The sequence below is a fragment of the Heloderma suspectum genome, chromosome 13 (assembly GCF_057233095.1).
Source record: "Heloderma suspectum isolate Gila_16-S chromosome 13, 16-S_ref, whole genome shotgun sequence".
NCBI lineage: Eukaryota > Metazoa > Chordata > Lepidosauria > Squamata > Helodermatidae > Heloderma > Heloderma suspectum.
The window spans coordinates 32,953,029-32,972,405 of record NC_139470.1 but is presented as its reverse complement, the minus strand read 5'-3'; the positions used below and the strand labels follow the sequence as shown (position 1 = coordinate 32,972,405).

At 46.9% G+C, this 19,377-nt stretch overlaps 1 protein-coding gene across 18 annotated transcripts in view; it reads left to right on the top strand.

Moving 5' to 3' along the window:
• Nucleotides 1–19,377, top strand: part of CABIN1 (calcineurin binding protein 1) — a 205,025-nt gene that overhangs the window by 169,851 nt on the left and 15,797 nt on the right. For 17 of the 18 annotated variants that reach the window (XR_014785760.1, XM_084819973.1, XM_084819972.1 and 14 more), the window contains one exon: nt 2,010–2,283. Coding sequence is in view for 17 of the 18 variants with exons in the window: in XM_084819973.1 (XP_084676099.1) it covers nt 2,010–2,283 (274 nt within the window). In the remaining variant the exon portion in view is untranslated. Of the gene's footprint in view, nt 1–816; nt 913–2,009; nt 2,284–19,377 lie in introns of those variants that run through there. The other variant, XM_084819985.1, reaches the window with a different exon arrangement.

Genomic DNA, 19,377 nt, shown 5'->3' with positions numbered 1-19,377 from the left:
GCGGCTGCGCCCCTTCCTTCCCGACCATCTGCTCCCATCGGTAGTACATGCCCTGGTCTCCTCTCGTTTAGACTACTGTAATGCGCTCTACGTGGGGTTACCCTTGAAGACGGTTCGGAAGCTGCAGCTGGTACAGAACGGGGTGGCTCGCCTGATTAAAGGCAGCCGCCGGCGAGATCACATCACTCCAGTGCTGAAGGAGTTGCACTGGTTACCAGTTGTTTTCCGGGCCAAATTCAAGGTGTTGGTTTTGACCTTTAAAACCCTATATGGTTCCGGCCCAGCCTATCTTAAGGAGCGCCTCCAGCAACACCAGACAGGCCGCTTAACAAGATCAGCCTCAGATGGCCTTCTCTCTGTCCCATCAGCCAGGACAGCTAGACTGGTGGGGACGAGGGAGAGGGCCTTCTCTGTGGTGGCCCCCACTCTGTGGAACTCCCTCCCTAGGGAACTCCGTCATGCCCCCTCTTTAATGAGCTTCCGTCGTGCATTAAAAACGTGGTTGTTCAGGCAGGCATTTGGGGTGGGTTAGGGTATTTAAAAAAAAAAAAAATTATGGTAAAATTTTATTGTTTTAAATTGTTTTATGGTGGGTTGTACATCGCCCAGAGTGGCTGGGTGACCAGTCAGATGGGCGATTAATAAATTTAATAAATAAATAAATAAATACAAGAATGTGTGTTGTGGGTCAAATGTCTCTAGAGATTCGGAGGGTGGGGCACTAGTCTCTCAGCCTCCCCCAATCCCACTATGGGGCTAACTGAAATTTACCTCTGATTCATCTTCCGTCTTACTGCTTTTATTGACCTATCTTAGAGGCTGTCATAAGGGTTACAGAGGAAAATACTTGTGAAGTGTTTTCAGTGGAGATGTGCACTGGCCCCCAGATTCAACTCACACCTCAACTCAGCACTTCGGAAAATGGCCTGATTTTGCTCAGACTGATTCAGAGGTCATCCACTTCAACTTGGGTACTGAACCGAGTCGAGATTCAGAAGTATGAGGCTTCATGACTCGTGTGGGAATTTAAAAAAAAAGGCTATAACTTGAAAAATCTGTCAGAATGGGATGATATTTGCAGGCATTTTAGCCCATTAGGAGGAGAATACGCCTTCTGAATGTCCCAAAAATAGGTGCAAGGGTTTTGTGCTATGCGCTTTTATGTTTTGATGTTTGTTTTTTAAGGGAAATGCCAATAACCCTTTTTTTCTTCAAGAATGCATACATTTTGCAGGCATAGTTGATTCTGAAACCTTTGAATATTCCAAATTTAGTGGCATCGTATGTGTGGAGACACTTAGGGCGCAATCCTGTGGCCCCTAGGCAGAGGTTGGGAGGGCCATAGGATAATTTGGATTCCTGGATCCGAGACCAGAGAGAGCGCTCCCATCACGGATCCAGGAGTCTGCACTCCCCTCCCTCTCACAGCTGGGGTGGAGAGAACCGCGACAGCTGTCTCCCTGCAGTCGCAAAGGCAACCTCGGAGAGGGGGTGAAGGAAGCATGCCAGTGGGCGGGGAGAGGACTGGGGAAGCTGGGGTGCAACCTATCCCGAGACCTCCCCAGCCCCCTTCCCTCCCACTCCGATGTGCCCCAGCTAGACAGGCAAAAATGTCTGCCTAGCCAAACTGCAGAGCAGGAGGAGTGCAGCAGCGAAGATTGCCTCCACTGCTCCTTCTATTCGGCATAATCTATGTGTGGGGTAGTTTTTTCCAAAATCTCTTTAGTACAAACATTGTAGGTGCGGTTGAGGTCCTGATGTTGAGCACGATACTTGGCAATACATCCCCTTGATCTCACTGGGACCTACTTGCACATGATCCTGTGAAGGTCTAGATCACCCCTAAGTCCTCTGTGCTTGGAGCCATTGGGATTAGTCTGGATGCTCTCAGGTGGAGAGTGTGTTTACCTGTTGCACAAAGCCTTGGGCTGCAAGGTTTGCAGCTGTCAGTCAGCCAGCCAGCTGGGGGCTGCTCTTACTGCTTACAGCATTTGCTTTTTCCTTTGTAGTCTACAGGAGAAACCCCAACCACTCCAAAGCACCCACGAGACAGCAAAGAGAGCTTCTTCTCGACAGCTCCGCCATCTCTGACCCCTCCTGCGGGGACTGCTGACTCCATGGCTTTGGACTCCCTTCTGAGACTGACTGACCTGCCTGCCAAATCCAAGACAGCCTCTCCCTCCTCCTCCTCCTCCGTAAGTGTGCTCTTGTTGCCACCGCAGGAGCAAACGGGGGTGGAGCACGCTGAAGAGGAGGTGCCCATCATGTCCAGTCTTGCACATGGTAAGCAATGTCTTCATAGACATAGAAACATTGGATGGCACAAAATGATTTGCTTAGAGTTGCAGAGAGTGTCTCTGCATGCCCCAGTTCCATTCTGTAATGAGCATATTGACTCGGAGAGACTTTTCCTCTGTCTGGGGCCTGCTGCTTTTGGCCTTCAGGTTTCTCAAGGGTGTGTTGTGTCCTGGGTTTTGTAGGTGTAGCGTTGCCTGAAAGAGTTTGTCTTCTGTGCACATGTAGAAGCATCCTTCTGTGTGGAAGGTCTGAAATATATACTGCAAAGATGCAGATGGATTACGTTCACAGTTTGGCACAAAATACCATGGGAATGCAGACAACAACAACGATTATGTATCCCAATTGCTGGGATTATGAGCAAGAGGATGCGGTTGCCCTCCTGTCCTGCTCGTGAGGTTCCCAGGGGCGACTAGTTGGCCACTGTGTGAGCAGAATGCTGGACTGGATGGGCCTTTGGTCTGATCCGGCAGTTTTTATGATGATGATTTAACACGTAGAAAGTGCCTAGAATTTTCAAAGTGCTGTACAGACACTGAAAGGTAAGGCAGTTTGCAGGCTCACAACTGAACAGACAGAAAAGGACAAAGGAAGGAGACCCATAGGGAGGAAAGCAAGTACTGGAGCAGCGGCTCTTTCTCTGGCCAGAGTGTGCCCATTCTCAGCCCTGCAGTCCCAGGACAACTGGCAGTTAAGAGGAGACAACAGACATCTTCCTGCAAGTAGGACTTTGTAAACAGATCAGTCTAAAGTATGGAGGATTTCATAATGGTTGCCAGATTTTATGGATCAGGATTTAGAAGTGATGAAACTGAAATAATTCACCCAAGTCCTGCTTTCTGCAAACATCAGCAGTGTGTGTGTTGGAGAGTGAATGATTTCTCAGTGGTGAGAGATCAGGATCCTGCCTGATCTGATGCACTGCAGGGATCCTGATCCTGGGCCCTGACTCCACGACTACAGAAGGAAAAGGGAGGAGTGGCTCACCTGCATTTTTGTAGGAGCTGTGGCTTCACATAATTTACTTCCAGGTGGAAGGGAAAGTCATCTGAGTGGCAGGGGCTGCTCAACCAATAAGAGAGGCTCTACCCCCACCCCCCAGCTCCATACGGACAATGCGAAGTAGTTACTTCCCCTTGTGCGCATTTGTAAGACAAGCCTCCCAACGAGCCCCAAGCCTCACTGAACACAGTGGGTGTTACTTCTGAGTAGACACACATATGCTTGTGCTGGGAAAGGGCACTGGGCGGGGGGGAGAACACGGGTGGGAAACCAACCCCCTTTCTAACCAAACCGATACTGCGTAGGATCTCTATAATGAAGCTGTGAAGTAGTTACTTCCTAAGGGAGTAAGCCAAACAACAGAGAATCAGAGCCTCAAGATCACACTTTAGAGCATTTAGGGAATGTGCTTTAAACTGTGCCATTGCAGTTGGGGGGGGGTGTCTCTGTAAATTCTGTAAATTCCACTGTGTAGGCATGGCTACTCACAAAATAGCCACCATGGAGGGGGACGTGGCTACTTGCAAGATGACCACCGTCAGGGGTGGGGTCAGGTCAGAAAGACGACAAGACTGCAAAATAGTTCAAATATGAAATACTTTACTAACAAATAAAACAGAAATACAAACATCCAAACATTCTGGCAGAGAAATACAAACATCCATACTTGCCAGCACAACCATAGCATGCATAGAAGTATCAGAGGCAGGGATCACCATGATTTTTTAATGGGATCTCCCTCAAACCAACCTGAAATTGCCAATCACATTGCAGAGCTGTGATTTTAAAGTGTTTGGGGGGAGATCACATGTAGAAATCATCAGTATGCCCATTTTTAATCCTACTGGGAAGCCCGTCTTTAAAAACAACAATGATGCTTGTATGGCACCATCAAAAAAAGACTACTAACATGGGCTATAGCCAACGTCAGTCAAGCGCACAGACACACTCCATATCATGTAAGCATACACATGCAGAAATGTGCCATTGAGGAGTCTCCGAAAACATGATGGTAGAAGGATAGAGCTGAAGCAGGGATGCCTCTCCGCCGCTGGAAACCATACTTCAGAAGGGGCAGAGGAAGGCCAGGAAAATTGGAGTGGTGGGGTGGATAGAAACACAGTTGAGGGAAGAGAGTGGGGAAACGCTCTAGCTTTGCCCGTGCAACCTTCCCACTGCATGGAGTGCCAATCCTGGCAGCCACCACCAACAGAAAGGAGTCGGGTGGGGAAGCAAGCAGCCCCCCCTCCCCATAAAAGGCCTCTGCCACTGCGCACTGCAGATCAGTCAAACCGGGCTGGGTGGAGCAGCCAGCAAGCCCAGAAATCTGGCACGCCCAGTGAGCAAAAGCAGCACCGGCGTCAGAGCGAGCACGTGGCAAGATCCTCACTTTGCATGGGCTCCCCACATGCACCAAACAACATCCAGAGTGCCACAGGAAACGCAAGGCAGGCAGCCATGGGGGAGAATGGGAAATGCCCCTGCATCAAGACAAGTGCACAGGCTGGAAATTCCGTTGCTTTACCCACCGACCCCAACAAGCAAGCAGAAGGGCACAGAGGACAAGCGCTGTACCTCCCAACACACAAAAATAAAGGGAGACCAAGCACCATCCCCCTCCCCGCAAAAAGTGCAGATGGGAGGGTGAGCAAGCAGGCAGGAAACACCCTCTCTTTGCCTGTGCTTCCCTCTCAGATTGAAAACCCCCAGCCAACTCAGTCCCATCCCTGCACTGCTAGTTTGCATTCAAGGGGAACACTTGCCTTTCCCTTCTGACACAGCCATCCACCGCGCACACCTGCTCCTAGCAGGCACAGAATGGGAGTAAGGACTAAGCAACCTATTTGGCCAATCAGAGAGCAAGGAGAGACATCAAAACTGCAGGTAGAGGTCCATAGACTTAAAAACATAGAGCAAGTGGGAAGTTTGCAGACATGCCTTGTATACGTGTAAATCACCTCGAGGGCACCATTCAGGGCCTCCCAGGTGCACCCGTGCCCTCAGGAGCTCTGCTGGGGACCCCTGCTCTAAGTAATGACACAGATTGCAAATCCCAGTACTTGACTGCTTTGTCCGGTTACCGGTTGTTCGTTTGGGACAAAGTGGGGAAGATTTTTGGACATCTACCTGAGGACAAGAAAGCTTTCGCCCATGTGTTTCGGAATGAGGCGATGAAGCTGTCCAGACAGCAGATCAGCACCTTGAGACACCAGGTTGACTGTGATGCCAAACTCCTGGCAAGCTCCATTACACTTCAGCAACATGCATGGCTCAGGTCAACGGGACTTTCTCAGGAGGCTCGGTCCCAAATAGAGAATCTCCCCTTTGGTGGCCAAGGCTTATTCAGTGCCAACATGGATGAGGCATTGGATTGCATGCCTCTTCCATAGCCCAGAACATGGGGGTCCAGCGCCAGCCCATGGCCACATGATATCGACAATGGTTCCAACCATATACTACTCTGTACCAGCCTCCTGCTTTGACTGCCCCACAGCAGCAGCCTTCGCATTCTCAGAAGCCCTACTCGGTGTTGAAGTACCGTTTCTTCCACCAGAAGTGTGACAGAGAACATAGGTGGCATCTTTGACAGTCTCCCCTTTCTCTTCGTCCAGCTGCCTAGCTCCCCATCTTTGGCACTGTTCTGTCCCATTTTCTCTCTACCTGGACCAACATCACCATGGATCCCTGGATACTTTCCATCATACAGAAGGGGTTACAGGATCAAATTCAATATCCTCCCCCATGCTTGGTACTGTGAAAGTTACAACTCCATCTCCTGTCCCCCACCAAGACTTCAGCACTCTCCTCAGAAAGGGAGCTATTCTATCTGTGACGCACTCACATCTCCGCAACAGGTTCTATTCAAGGTACTTCATGGTACTGAAGAAGGATGGAAGGCCTGCCAATCCTGGTCCTCCAAGAACTAAACCTGTATATTTCACTGAGGAAGTTCCACATGGTTTCTCTGGCATCCATTCCCTCTCTTCTCCTGAGGATATTGGTTTGCTTCTATCAACCTCAAGGATGCTTACTTCCACATCATCATAGAGGAGACATACCAGCATTACCTCTGCTTCATTATTGGTATTGACACCCACCCATTCTGGGTGCTACCCTGTGACCTGGCAACCGCCCCAAGAGTGTTCATCAAGTGTATGGCAGTAGTCTGTTCCCATCTTCAGATGCAAGGAGTTGAGGAGTACCTGTACGTAGACAATTGGATGCTGGTGGCACTGATGAGGAATCACCTCCTTTAGTTGATAGAGGTGTTGAGAAGTTTGCTATCCACCTGGCGAGAACATGTTGACAAAACCCTAATCCAAACAGAAGGGATATTGCATAAATGCATGTTAGACTGCTCTGTGGTGCATGACCCTTTTCAACTATGTGGTGTCATAGAATCATAGAATAGTAGGGTTGGAAAGGGCCTGTAAGACCATCGAGTCCAACCCCCTGCTCAGTGCAGGAATCCGAGTCAGAGCATCCCTGACACATGGTTGTCCAGCCTCCTCTTGAATGCCTCCAGTGTGGGAGAGCCCACTACGTCCCTAGGTCATTGGTTCCATTGTCATATTGCTCTAACAGTCAGGAAGTCTCTCCTGATGTTCAGCCGGAATCTGGCTTTCTGGAACTTGAGCCCATGATTCCGTGTCCTGCACTCTGGGAGGATCGAGACGAGATGCTGGCCTTCCTCTCTGGGACAACCTTTCAAGTACTTGAAGAGTGCTATCATGTCTCCCCTCAGTCTTCTCTTCTCAAGGCTAAACATGCCCAGTTCTTTCAGTCTCTCTTCATAGGGCTTTGTTTCCAGTCCCCTGATCATCTTCGTTGCCCTCCTCTGATCCCTCTCCAGTTTGTCTGCATCCTTCTTCAAGTGTGGTGCCCAGAACTGGACACAGTACTCCAGATGAGGCCTAACCAGTGCAGAGTAGAGGGGAACTAGTACTTCCCTGGATTTGGAAGCTATGCTTCTATTAATGCTGCCCAAAATAGCATTTTTCTTTTTTGCAGCCACATCCCATTGTTGGCTCATATTCAGCTTGTGATTGACAACAATTCCAAGATCCTTCTCGCTTGTAGTGTGGTTGAGCCATGTATCCCCCATCTTGCAATGGTGCATTTGGTTTCTTTTTCCTAGGTGCAGAACTTGGCATGTATCCCTATTAAATGTCATTCTGCTGTTTTCAACCCAGCACTCCAGTCTATCAAGATCACTTTGAATGTTGTTTCTATCTTCCAAGGTATTAGCTATCCCTCCCAATTTTGTTTCATCTGCAAATTTGATAAGCATTCCCTGCACCACCTCATCCAAGTGTATAGCCCCGGCTGTAGGCTTCGAACTCTTAATTTAAAGGTGCCAAGATAGTGATGAATCAGACTCAAAGGTTTACTTACAAGGAGACTTTATTGGGTAACGTACAGCACACGGGCGTACCCAATGGTTGGATCAGACAGCTCTGAACCATGACCCATTGGGTCAAATGGGTTTTATACCATACATCAGCAATGAGGCAACATGACACCAGCAAGCACCCCTAGCATTCATTCCCAGCATAGGCTAAAAGTGTTTGGTTCTCAAGCACAGCCCCCTGTAAACAAACTTCGCTTCCCAGGCAGAGTGCTTGATAACACTGTCACTAATTAGTATGGAATGTGCTAGGCTGCACTATTGGCCCTTTGAATCATCTTCACATGCTTACTAGCAAGGGAATTACAACAATAATGAACTTAAGCATTATGGATTTCTAGGCCCCTCTAACACTACAGATGACTTGGCTATGCTCCTGGGGTCAATACACCAAGTCATTAATAAAAATGTTGAAGAGCACTGGGCCCAGGACTGAGCCCTGCAATACCCCGCTTGTTACCTCTCCCCAGCTTGAGAAGATCCCACTGATAAGCACTCTTTGAGTCCTTTTCTGTAGCCAACTGTGGATCCACCTGATCGTTATTTCATCTAGCCCACTTTGAGCTAGTTTGCTCATCAGGATATCATGGGGCACTTTGTCAAGAGCTTTGCTGAAGTCGAGATATATTATGTCCATAGCATTCCCACAGTCCACAAGGGAGGTGACCTGATCAAAAAATGAGATCAGATTCGTCAGACAGGACTTGTTTTTGACAAAGCCATGTTGGCTTCGAGTCATCACTGCATTGTTTTCAAAGTGCTTCCAGATGGATTGCTTTATCATCTGCTCCAGAATTTTCCCAGGGATTGATGTCAGACTGACTGGTCTGTAGTTCCCAGGTTCCTCCTTTTTACCCTTTTTGAAGATAGGGACAACATTAGTCCTCCTCCAGTCATCTGGCACTTCCCCCGTCCTCCATGATTTCTCAAAGAGAATAGACAGTAGTTTTGAGAGCGCTTCTGCCAGTTCCTTTATTACTCTAGGGTCCAGTTCATCTAGACCTGGAGATTTGAACTCATTCGAAGTAACTAGGTGTTCCTTGACCATATGCCTGTTGATCTCAAGCTGCAATCCTGCCCCTTCAGCATGTACTTTGCCTTTGCCAGGAGGATCATAGACCCTCTTTCAGGAAAAGACTGAGCCAAAGTAGGAATTGAGCACTTCTGCTTTTCTTCGTCATCTGTTATCATTTTGCCATCCTTATTTAATAGCTGAACCACCATTTCTTTCCTCTGCCTTTTACTATGCACAGAGCTGAAGAAAACCTTTTTGTTGCTTTCAGCATCCCTCGCTAACCTCAGCTCGTTCTCAGCTTTAGCCTTCCTGACGCCATCCCTGCAATTCTGTGCTACCTGCCTGTACTCTTCCTTTGTAACTTGGCCTTCCTTCCACTTCCTATATGTGTCATTTTTTGTTTTCAGGTCATGTCTAAGCTTTTTTTGAAGCCACATTGGCTTCTTCTGTTGTCTTCCACCTTTTTTCTTGTTGGAATTGTTTGTAATTGTGCCTTCAGAATTTCCTTTTTTAAAAACTTCCAGCCATCTTGGACTCCTTTTCTCATTAGAGTTGCTTGCCAATGGGACCTTACTGATCATTGTTTTGAGTTTATTAAAATTGGCTTTCCTAAAATCCAGGGTGTGCGTTTGGCTACACTTGGCTTTTCCTTCTTTTAGAACCAAGAACTCAAGTATAACACGGTCAGTTTCCCCCAAAATTCCTGTAACTGCTACTTTATCCACTAAGTCATCTCTGTTGGTTAGGATCTAGGATATCCGAACCTCTAGCTCCTTCCTCTACTTTCTGTAGGAGAACATTATCAGCAACACAAGTCAGGAATCTCTTGGAGGGGCCATGTTTTGCAGAATTTGTCTCCCAACAAATATCGGGGAAATTGAAGTCCCCCATTACTACTACATCATGCTTCCTTGGAACATTGGCAATTTGCTTTTCAAAAGTTTCATCCTCGCCTTCTCCTTGATTGGGTGGCTGGTAGTAGACTCTGACCAACATCTTCCTTTTATTCTTTGCTCCATTTATTTTAACCCAGATGCTCTCAACGGGGCTACCAAGCTCATCCTCCTGTATTTCTGTGCAGAGATACGTATTTTTAACAAAGTGCACTCCTCCCTTTCTGTTCCTCCTCTTCTTTCTGAACAAGTTATATCCTTCAATTGCTGTATTCCAGTCATGGGAGTCACCCCACCAAGTTTCAGTTACACCTATCAAGTCATAATTTCCCTCCTGTATTAAGAGTTCAGGTTTGTTCTGTTTGCTTCCCATACTCTGGGCATTAGTATAGAGACATCGAAGACCATGTGCTTCATGGTCTGGCTTTTTTTCCTACATGTTTTTGAAGACTATTATTGGGCGCTATCAGAGCTGCTGTTGTGTCTGTTGTGGTACATGAGCTTTAACCTCTTCAACCTCTTCACCACCAGTGATCTCATTTGCAGCAGGTTTTGGCCAAGCCACTGGCAACTACAGACTTGTGCCAGCTTTCTTGGAAGGTAGCATTTTTGGTGGTCGTTATTTCTGCACATCATGCCAGTGAACTCTCTGCAGTCAGAGTAGACCAGCCTGACCTCACTTTTCACTGAGACATGGTGAAAACCTGACCCCTTTTTCTCGCCTAAAGTAGTGTCGGACTTTCATTTGAACCAGGACATTATTCGCCTGCCTTCTTTGCCTCCCTGTCTACATCTCTGGAGTCAACATTGCATACGCTCGATGCGTGCCGCACTTTGGCTTTCTACAAGTCGACGACTGCACATTTCAGACTTTCACCTTGCCTCTTTGCCTGCTGCAGTGGCAGATGTAAGGGCCAGCACTTTGCATCCTGGCTGCCACCCTTGATTTTAGGGCGAAAGCTAAAGTGTATCACTTAGGAGCAGACAGTTTTGTATTCAGCAGGTCAAAGAACATAAACACTTGAGCGAACAAATTCCACATGAATAGCCTCAAAACTAACTAGATGTTCCTTTTTTCTAACCAACTAAAATTCAAAACTATTTGTCTTCTTTCTGCGTTCAAAACTGCAAACAGTATTCCTTTTACACACGCACACTGCATCCCACACAGGCATAAATCCCAGTGTGGCTCATTCTGCTTTCCTCTGTTTGTATATCTTCACATCTCTAGCATGTATTGGACAAATCTCTTTCTTTCCTTCATGGGTCCAGCTTGAGCTCCTGAAGTGAACTCCACTCTCTCCCCCTGCAGAGAGTGGAGCAGAATGCAGTGAGTCTTTGGAGCATGGAGTTTAGGGACTTGGGGGGCTTCCAGGCTGAGGGAGGGCTCCTAGGCACTGAGCATCTATTCTGTGTTCCTCAACTTTTTTTCTGTTAAGAAAAAAGGTGGAAGAAGTGGTGGGAAAATAGGGTGACGAGTGGGGGTCACGAGTGGAAGACGACAATGAAGTCTGGACATCCCATAAAATGCTGTGAATGAGGCGGGACGATGATGGAGCCGTACAAGCTCTGCTTCCAGTCAGTTGTGTCCCCCTTTGCGGGGGGAGGCTGCAAGTCTTCCGATGGCATAAGGTTTTTCAGGACCAGTTCTTTGTGAAATTTTCAAGAAATTGGTTTCTTAGGTCCTGTTTGCACAACCAGGTCCAGGCTATGACAGCCATAGTTTGTTTATAAATGAAACGGGAGAGATGGGGCTCCTCAGAGCAAAAACCTGGCCAGTTGATAGGGAAGTGCTTCTCCTAATGAGCTGGGATGATCACTTTGTAGCAGGACTGTTCCATTCAGCTATTCTTCTTTTACGCAGCCCCAGTAATGCAAAATATGACCTCCCAGGTGTCTTTTGGATTGGGGCTTGTACCAGCTGAAGGTTCTTCTTCGTGGTCTGTGTGCATCACACATATGGGCTCTGCGCCTGCGCGGAGCCTCGATTCGGGAAAACTTCTGTAGCTGAGGAATATTTTTGGTGGGAATCCACCCCCACCGTCCACTGCGCATGTCCTAGCAGGTTCCCGCCCATTCACTCAGTTCTCTTTTGACTGCAGTAGCGGTTGCCTCGTCAGGAACTTTCTCTGCATCGATTGATAGCTGGTGTTGCTGAGGTTCATTTTCCCTTCATTTTCATTTTATTCTAGCTTTTTCTCTTCTGTCGTTATTCTCTCTTTCTTCCTGCGTTTTTATTTTGTTCGCGTTGCCATCATTGATGGCTGTCTGCCCTGGATGGATGGCTCTACAGGCACCATTTCGCAAGTGTGTCCATTGGAGTAAACTCCCCCCCCCCCCCCACAGAGATGGACACTCCTTGTGTGTATTCTGCTTGGGAGAAGCTCACATGGCGGAGGCCTTCCGTGTCAGTCAGTCTTTTTCGAAACAAGCACGGAAAAATAGGGCTGATAGACTGAAGGTGGCCCTTTGGAAAACAGCGTTAGAAGCGGTGGACGTGTCCAAGGAACAGAGGCCTCGTGTTTCAGAGGCCTCTGAACAATCCTCAAGTATGGCCTCACTGCAACCTGCATCACCTAAGCAGTCGGCTCCAGCAGCAGAGCGCTCAGTTCCACTGATGCCTGGTCACTCTTGTCACTTTTGGTGGCTAAGAAGCTTACGAAGAAAGCAAAGACTCTAAAACTACCTGTTGATGAGCAAAGAAGAAAGAAAGAAAGAAAGAAAGAGAAGGAGGAACTATCTACTCCTCCTCCCCTTTTAAACTCTCCAACACCAACTGTCTCGGCATCAGTACCGATGGCTTCGGTACAGACTGCACATATAGGCCATTTGGTATCAATATCAGAGGGTGAAATACATGACCCCTCACCGGTTCAGTCACATTTGTCTACACCACCGCGGGTACAACGCTATCCTCCTTCGACTTGTCATGATGCCCCGCACTTGAGAGAAAGATCCCCGGAATCGCTAAGATCATTCACATTTGACCATAGAATGCACCCTTATAGTTATGGAGATTATTGTGCTAGATCTAGGTTACTGATGTGAGAGTGGGATCGATGTTCTGATTACCACGACCCACCCAGGAGATCGAATCATTGGGAGGATTGGGAACGGTATGATCGAGACAGACATCGCAATTGTATACATTACCTGGGAGCGCCAGTTCCTTGGTACCAAACGGCCCCTTCAGTGTCTTTCCCAACCTCCAGCAGAACTAGCCTCTCCACTGCCACCTTTCTTCCTCCACCAGTTCCTCCACGTTCTTCATTGTTGATGAGCAGACAACAAGAATCACATCATGACCTACCTCTTTTGACTACATCACCGGCACTGGTACCGTGCATGGAAGAGGCCATTGCAGCCACAACACAGCAGTCTGAACTTGAAGGCTGTCAGTCAGATTCTGCTTCTTATTCGTCAGTATCTCCTCCTGTCTCTTCCTCAGACAAAAAATGTTTGTGCCCCTGGCAGAGCATCGGCTTCAGAGGATATGGGACATTTCACTGACCAGGTGCTGTGTATGGCTCAGTCGCTGGGAATTGAGACCCAGCAATCTATGGAAAACATACAAGATCCCGTAGTTGATGCCATCTATACGGAGTCTACCACTCCAGTAACAGTACTGTTGCAGAACCCGGAGTCAGAGAGACCACGGAGTGAAGGAAAAAGAGTTTCTTTATTTAACGCGCGGGCTTAAGGCTGGAATCACTTCCAAAGAGCCAGAAGCCCCGATTTACATCAGCACATTGTTTTTATAGACATCGTGACACATAGGAAACGGCTCCTCCTCTCCCTCCCACGTGGGGTTGCAGTCCTCAACATTTCTTCTCCTAGCACCATTGTTTATAATACAAGAAGTGGGTTATAGGGTAGCCATGATAAGCAGAGAACAGTAGAGAACAGCAGAGAACATGATATACAATTCTATGACCTTAGCCTTTGTTGACAAGATAAGAAATTCCTGTGTCTCGTCAGCTTACAAACATATATTTCAGAGAGCAAGAGCTCAGCAAGAACATGAAGCATGAGGCTACTTAGTCTGACCCCCGATAAGGCTGCTACATTCCCCCCTTAAATGCATAATTTCATTACAATTATAGCATTTCATTATGCAAATAGACATTCTGGTTTGCGAAGCATAGCACAGGACTCTTATAGCAACCCTCTTACTTAATATCTTGTTGAGCTATTAGAGCGTAGAGGGCGGCTGTTTTACTAGCTGAGACATAAAACAGATTGGTTAAACAGTGCATAAGACAAGGAATGCAAAGGCATAGCAGTATCTCTATGAACAACACTGGTAGAATTAGGATGAACAATGCCTTAAGCCAGCTAAGATCTGGAAGCCAAGGGGTTAACCAATTTAGCTAATTGTTTTGTCCCATTATTATGTTAGCTACTATATTATTCATGCAGATTATTGATTTGAACATCTACAGCATTACTATTATTAGTCAAATTAAATGATGGAGGAGAAAAAGATAAAAAAAAAAACCTGTTTGCAGGTATATCTCTTGGCAAACAAAAATGTTTTACTCCAATGATGTTAGCCAGGTGAAGCCAGTAATTATCAGCGAATCGCTGGGACAGATTTCCCTCTCCAGGGGCAGACCCCCCTTTTTCGCACCTTATTAAGGAAACACAATGCAACACTACTAACACCACAACACGCATGTTTGATCTTCTTTGGGATCTGACCGTACGCTGGGCAGCTATTTACCTGGCAAGCTGCAGTAGGGTCTAGTCCCCTTCTTTAATTCTCCAGTTGCAGGTCTGACCGTACGCAGGGGGACAGTCTCCCGGTGTGTCCACAGTAAGGTCTAGCCTGAGTTTTCTTACTGCTTTTTCAGAATGATTTTTAAAGGATTTTCAGCTACAGTCCACTTTCCTTTTTGCTTTTTTTGACTCGTGTCCAATGTATCCAGGGTTTAACTCCAGCTATTTTTACAGCTGCGGGGGTGGAAAGTATGACAGTTTTTGGTCTTCTCCACTTGGGAGTTAAGGGGTTATTTTTTCCCTCTTTAACTCATACTTCATTTCCTGGTTGGAAAGGATGAACTTCTGTGATGGGAATTGGGGGCTTATTTTCTAAGACAAAGCAACGCTGGGCTTGAAGAACTTTGCCCAGTGTTTGGACTTCTTGTTTAAGGCTAACGTTTGCTTGCTCTTGATGCCGCTCCAGTGTCAATCATGAAGTCAATGTCACGGCCCCTCACAGTCAATGTCACGGCCCCTCTCAAGCTGTCTTCTCTCTCGCCCGTTCTGGCTCCTTTGGTTTTCTCCTTTGTGTATTTGATTTATTTTATTTGGGCATTCATGCCACCAGTGTCCATCTTGTCTGGGCACACTGTGCCTCTGCATCTGCTGGGTCTTTTTCTATTTTCTTGTCCACGTCTTCTTGGGCCTCTGGGTCGAGGGGGGTATACTGGCGATAGGCATCTAAAAGATGCTCCAAGTACGCTCTGGGGCCTCGGTGGCACCTTGCAGCAGTTTAGACACTTTGGTCATATTAACTGACTTCTTCATACCTGCCTTTATGGCTTTTAACAGCAGGGTTTGATACTGGGTGAGGCGCTCTAGCCCCGCTTGTGTTTTGGGATTCCAGCGGGGGGGGGGGTACTTACAAGGAGACTTTATTGGGTAACTTACAGCACACAGGCGTACCTAATGGTTGGATCAGACAGCTTCTCTGAACCACGAGCTGTTGGGCTAAATGGGTTTTATACCATACATGTTACCCATGAGGCAGCACAACACTAGCAAGCATTTTCAGCATAGGCTAGAAGTGTTTGGTTCTCAGGCACAGCTTCCTGTAAACAAACTTCACTTCCCAGGCAAAGTGCTTGATAACATTTTCACTCATTAGTATGGGAAGAGAAATCTCTCTTTCTTTTGCTTTCTTTTTCTTGCTGATCTGCCTGTATTGCAGATCATGTTCCAAACTTTCTACATAAAACTCTCTATGCACCAGCCTTGTCTCTTCATTTGTCTTTTTCAAGTTAAACTCACTTACTTAAACCTTTCTGCCCTACACTAGTCCCAGTGACGCACATTTGGGATAGGCTCTTCTTCTCCTTCTAGTTACATTTTCTTATTTTAAAGAACTATTACATTAATGTGGCTACTTTACCCCAGGTAATAAGCTCCAGGCACAATCAGCTGCTTTTAATTCACCCTGGGGGCAACTATGGCCATGCTTCTTGTTTACAAATGTTCTTTCTCTTTGCCTCTTGCCTTCTCTTTCTTCTTTTTTTCCCCCTTCTCTATCTGTCTGCCACTTTCTCTATTTCTCTGTCTTTTCTACTTGCCTCTGTCTTTCTCTACTTGTCTTTGTCTTTTCTCTTGTCATCCATTGGGAACCACACTCAGTATCATTTGGAGTTGCAACTAACACTAATCTGCAAATATCACATATATTTTATGATATCTAAGAAATCATAAAATATACACAACAAACTTTTTCAATTTAACACAATGAATGGCAAACACTTTTTGCATGGTAAGGCATGATGGAGCAGATCCAGCAATTAGAGGGGGGAAAGCTCTCGGGGCTGTCTATCACTAGACAAGCTAGCCAGGGATTTATAATATTACACACACACACACCCCTCTTTTCTTCTCTTCCCCTTCAACTTGGTACACGAAAGCAAAGTGCCGAAACTTAGGACGCTGGGGGGTGATGGGCATCGCCTTATACTTGCATTTTTCAGGCAGCCATTAATCGTCTTCGAGGAGGCGGTGGGGTGATTTGCAGGACTTCAAAGGCAAGCTTCTCAGTTTGTTTGTATTTGTAAATCCCAAGCTTAAAACAGGACACGATGAGGGACAGGGCAGCTAAATTTTTGCTTTGGCACAGGCAACAAATAACTCAGGTCAGCTTTCTTCGCTGGGGTCTCAAACAGGAAAACAGTCTTAATTTAAAGTTGTAACATCACTGACAGCGTCAGCTAGCCAGCTACACAGATTTCACTGTTTTTTAAGACAGTTACTCTAATATCTTCTTTTCAATCAGGTTGGGTCTTCCAGCTTACACAGTTTATTGCAGCTTCCAGGAGCATGGTAGTAGTGTGATTTTGGCTTGGCCAGGAACATGCTGTCTGGTTTCTCGGTCTCTTCAGCACACACACTCAGGCAGTCCAACACTGGACACTTAAATTAGTGAGATTTCTTCATTGCAGGGAATCCCACGGCAAAAGCTTAACGGTTACGCTCTTCAGAAATCATATAACTGATGGTCTACAGGCTCTATGAAATTCTAGGACAGTTCAAAGCTAAACACGGCTACCTTGACAGAGATCTTCATCGTGGTCTCTCTGCTTCATTCTGCCTTGGGACAGTCCTATGGCACACTTTCTACTCGAAGAGGGGTCTAGCCTGTGCCCTGGCGGGTGATTCTTCACTTTTATTCTCCATTTTGCGCCTTCATCTTCTGGGTCTTCATTTTCAGTTTCTATTTCTTAGGGATTTTATTTCAATTAGGTGAGGTGATGATGTTGCACAACTCAAAACGTTGTGGGCAATTCTCCTGCTCCCCTCCCGGCGCGCTAGGCTAACAGCTACTTCTTCGGCCTCACACTCCCACGCTTTGTTAAAAGCCGGGCTGTCCTGCAACATTTCTCTAATTAACAGCCTCAGATCTTGTTCTTTTTTTTTCTCTCAGCTCGACCTTGAGCTTTTTGCTGTTTCCTCTCTCTATTCTGAATCCTTTAAAAAAAAACCTTTTTCCTTCTTTGTTTGACATACATCTCAAGGGGGTGCAAGTCTTGCTTCCCCCACCTCCCATAGCCTCCCTCTTAAGATGAAGACGGACACAAAGAGGGAAGGGGATTGGTCAGCGAATAAGGGGTCTCACTGACCGACACAAAAGGAATTTCACACCACGCACTTTGCCACTGGCCTGGGCACCCGGACGGTCAACGGTATGCAACAGAAACTGCAGTAGCCACTCACACATTCACCAATTTCACAACTTCATTCATATGTCCCTGCCACCCACTTTCCCACTAGAGTGAAGCAGTTTCCTCAGCGCCTTGCTGAGTATTAGTGCCTGCTCGGGGGAGTGATCAAGTCCCCCCTTCCACCCCCAATCGGGTGGGTCTCTTTTTGTATACGTATACTAACACTGACCTTCTTCATAAGGCGGGGCCCTCTTTTTTTCTGCCCAGTGGCCTTTCTCCTGAAGGCGGGGCCCTCTTTTTATTCCATATACTTGCCTTTCTCCTGAAGGCTTCCAATGTGGGTTTCAACTCAGTTGCAGCTGCAGTACAGGCAGGGCTCAAGTTCCTTCCTCTGCTTCCCAAGGTTCTCTTGCCGCTCGCTGCCGTTTGGGCGGTCCCGGCGCAGGCTTTCTCCCGTTCACCCGACAAAAAGGTCGGTGGCGCCAAGAAGGGGAAGTGTGCGCCGAGCCCTCCCTCCCGGTGCGGCGATCAAGAGCAGGCAACTGCCACCTCTCTGTCTCAGCGCCTGCCACATCCAAGTCACGGCACCATTTATGTTGCAGAACTCAGAGTCAGAGAGACCACGGAGTGAAGGAAAAAGAGTTTCTTTATTTAACGCGCGGGCTTAAGGCTGGAATCACTTCCAAAGAGCCAGAAGCCCCGATTTACATCAGCACATTGTTTTTATAGATATTGTGACACATAGGAAACGGCTCCTCCTCTCCCTCCCGTGTGGGGTTGCAGTCCTCAACATTTCTTAGCACCATTGTTTATAATACAAGAAATGGGTTATAGGGTAGCCATGATAAGCAGAGAACAGTAGAGAACAGCAGAGAACATGATAATATAATTCTATGACCTTAGCCTTTGTTGACAAGATAAGAAATTCCTGTGTCTCGTCAGCTTACAAACATATATTTCAGAGAGCAAGAGCTCAGCAAGAACATGAAGTATGAGGCTACTTAGTCTGACCCCTGATATGGCTGCTATATTCCTACCTACCTTGTTGCAAACTGTACACCTCTCATGGAAGGTCCCATCTGCAATGGCTCCAACTTCCAAACATTTGGAGTCAGTGTACAGGGTGCAGGAGAAGGAAGCAAGTTTTTTGTTCATGCACCCAAAACCAAATTCCATTATTGTAGAATCCTCGCAGGGGAAATAGCAGAAAATACACGTTTCACCAGTTGACAAAGAGGGTCATGGGTTAGATCTACTTGGTCAGAGGATTTATTCATCCACTGCATTAGGACTTCATGTTTCTATACCAGGCAATGATGGCCAGATATCAGCTTTTTCTGTGGGAGAAAGTTGGGTCATTGTGTGACTATTTACCAGATGATCAGCGCGAGCTGGCCAGGGTTTTTCAGGCAGAGGCGTTGAAATTGTCAAAACAGCAAATCAATACTGCTCAACACCAAACTGATTGCAATGCAAAAGCGATGGTCGGAGCACTAGCGCTCCATAGACATGCATGGCTTCTCTCAGCTGGTTTAACCCTGGAGGCCAGATCACAAATTGAAGACCTGCCCTTTGATGGGGCAGGCTGGTTTAATGCTGGCACTGATGAAGTCGTGGATAATGTCCAAAAGGCCAAGACCATGAGAAGAATAATGGGATTGGGACAAACCCAACAGCCTTACAAACCGCATCGTTGGTTCTGACAACAGTCTTCTTACACTCCTCATCGGGGTAACGAACGTGCAGTGCACCACCAACCATTCACCCAACACAAACGTTCCTGTGTGCCCAGCTGCTATCACCAAAATGGAGGAATGAATCCACCTCAAAGTTTCATCTTTGACTTCCAGCTGTCAAATG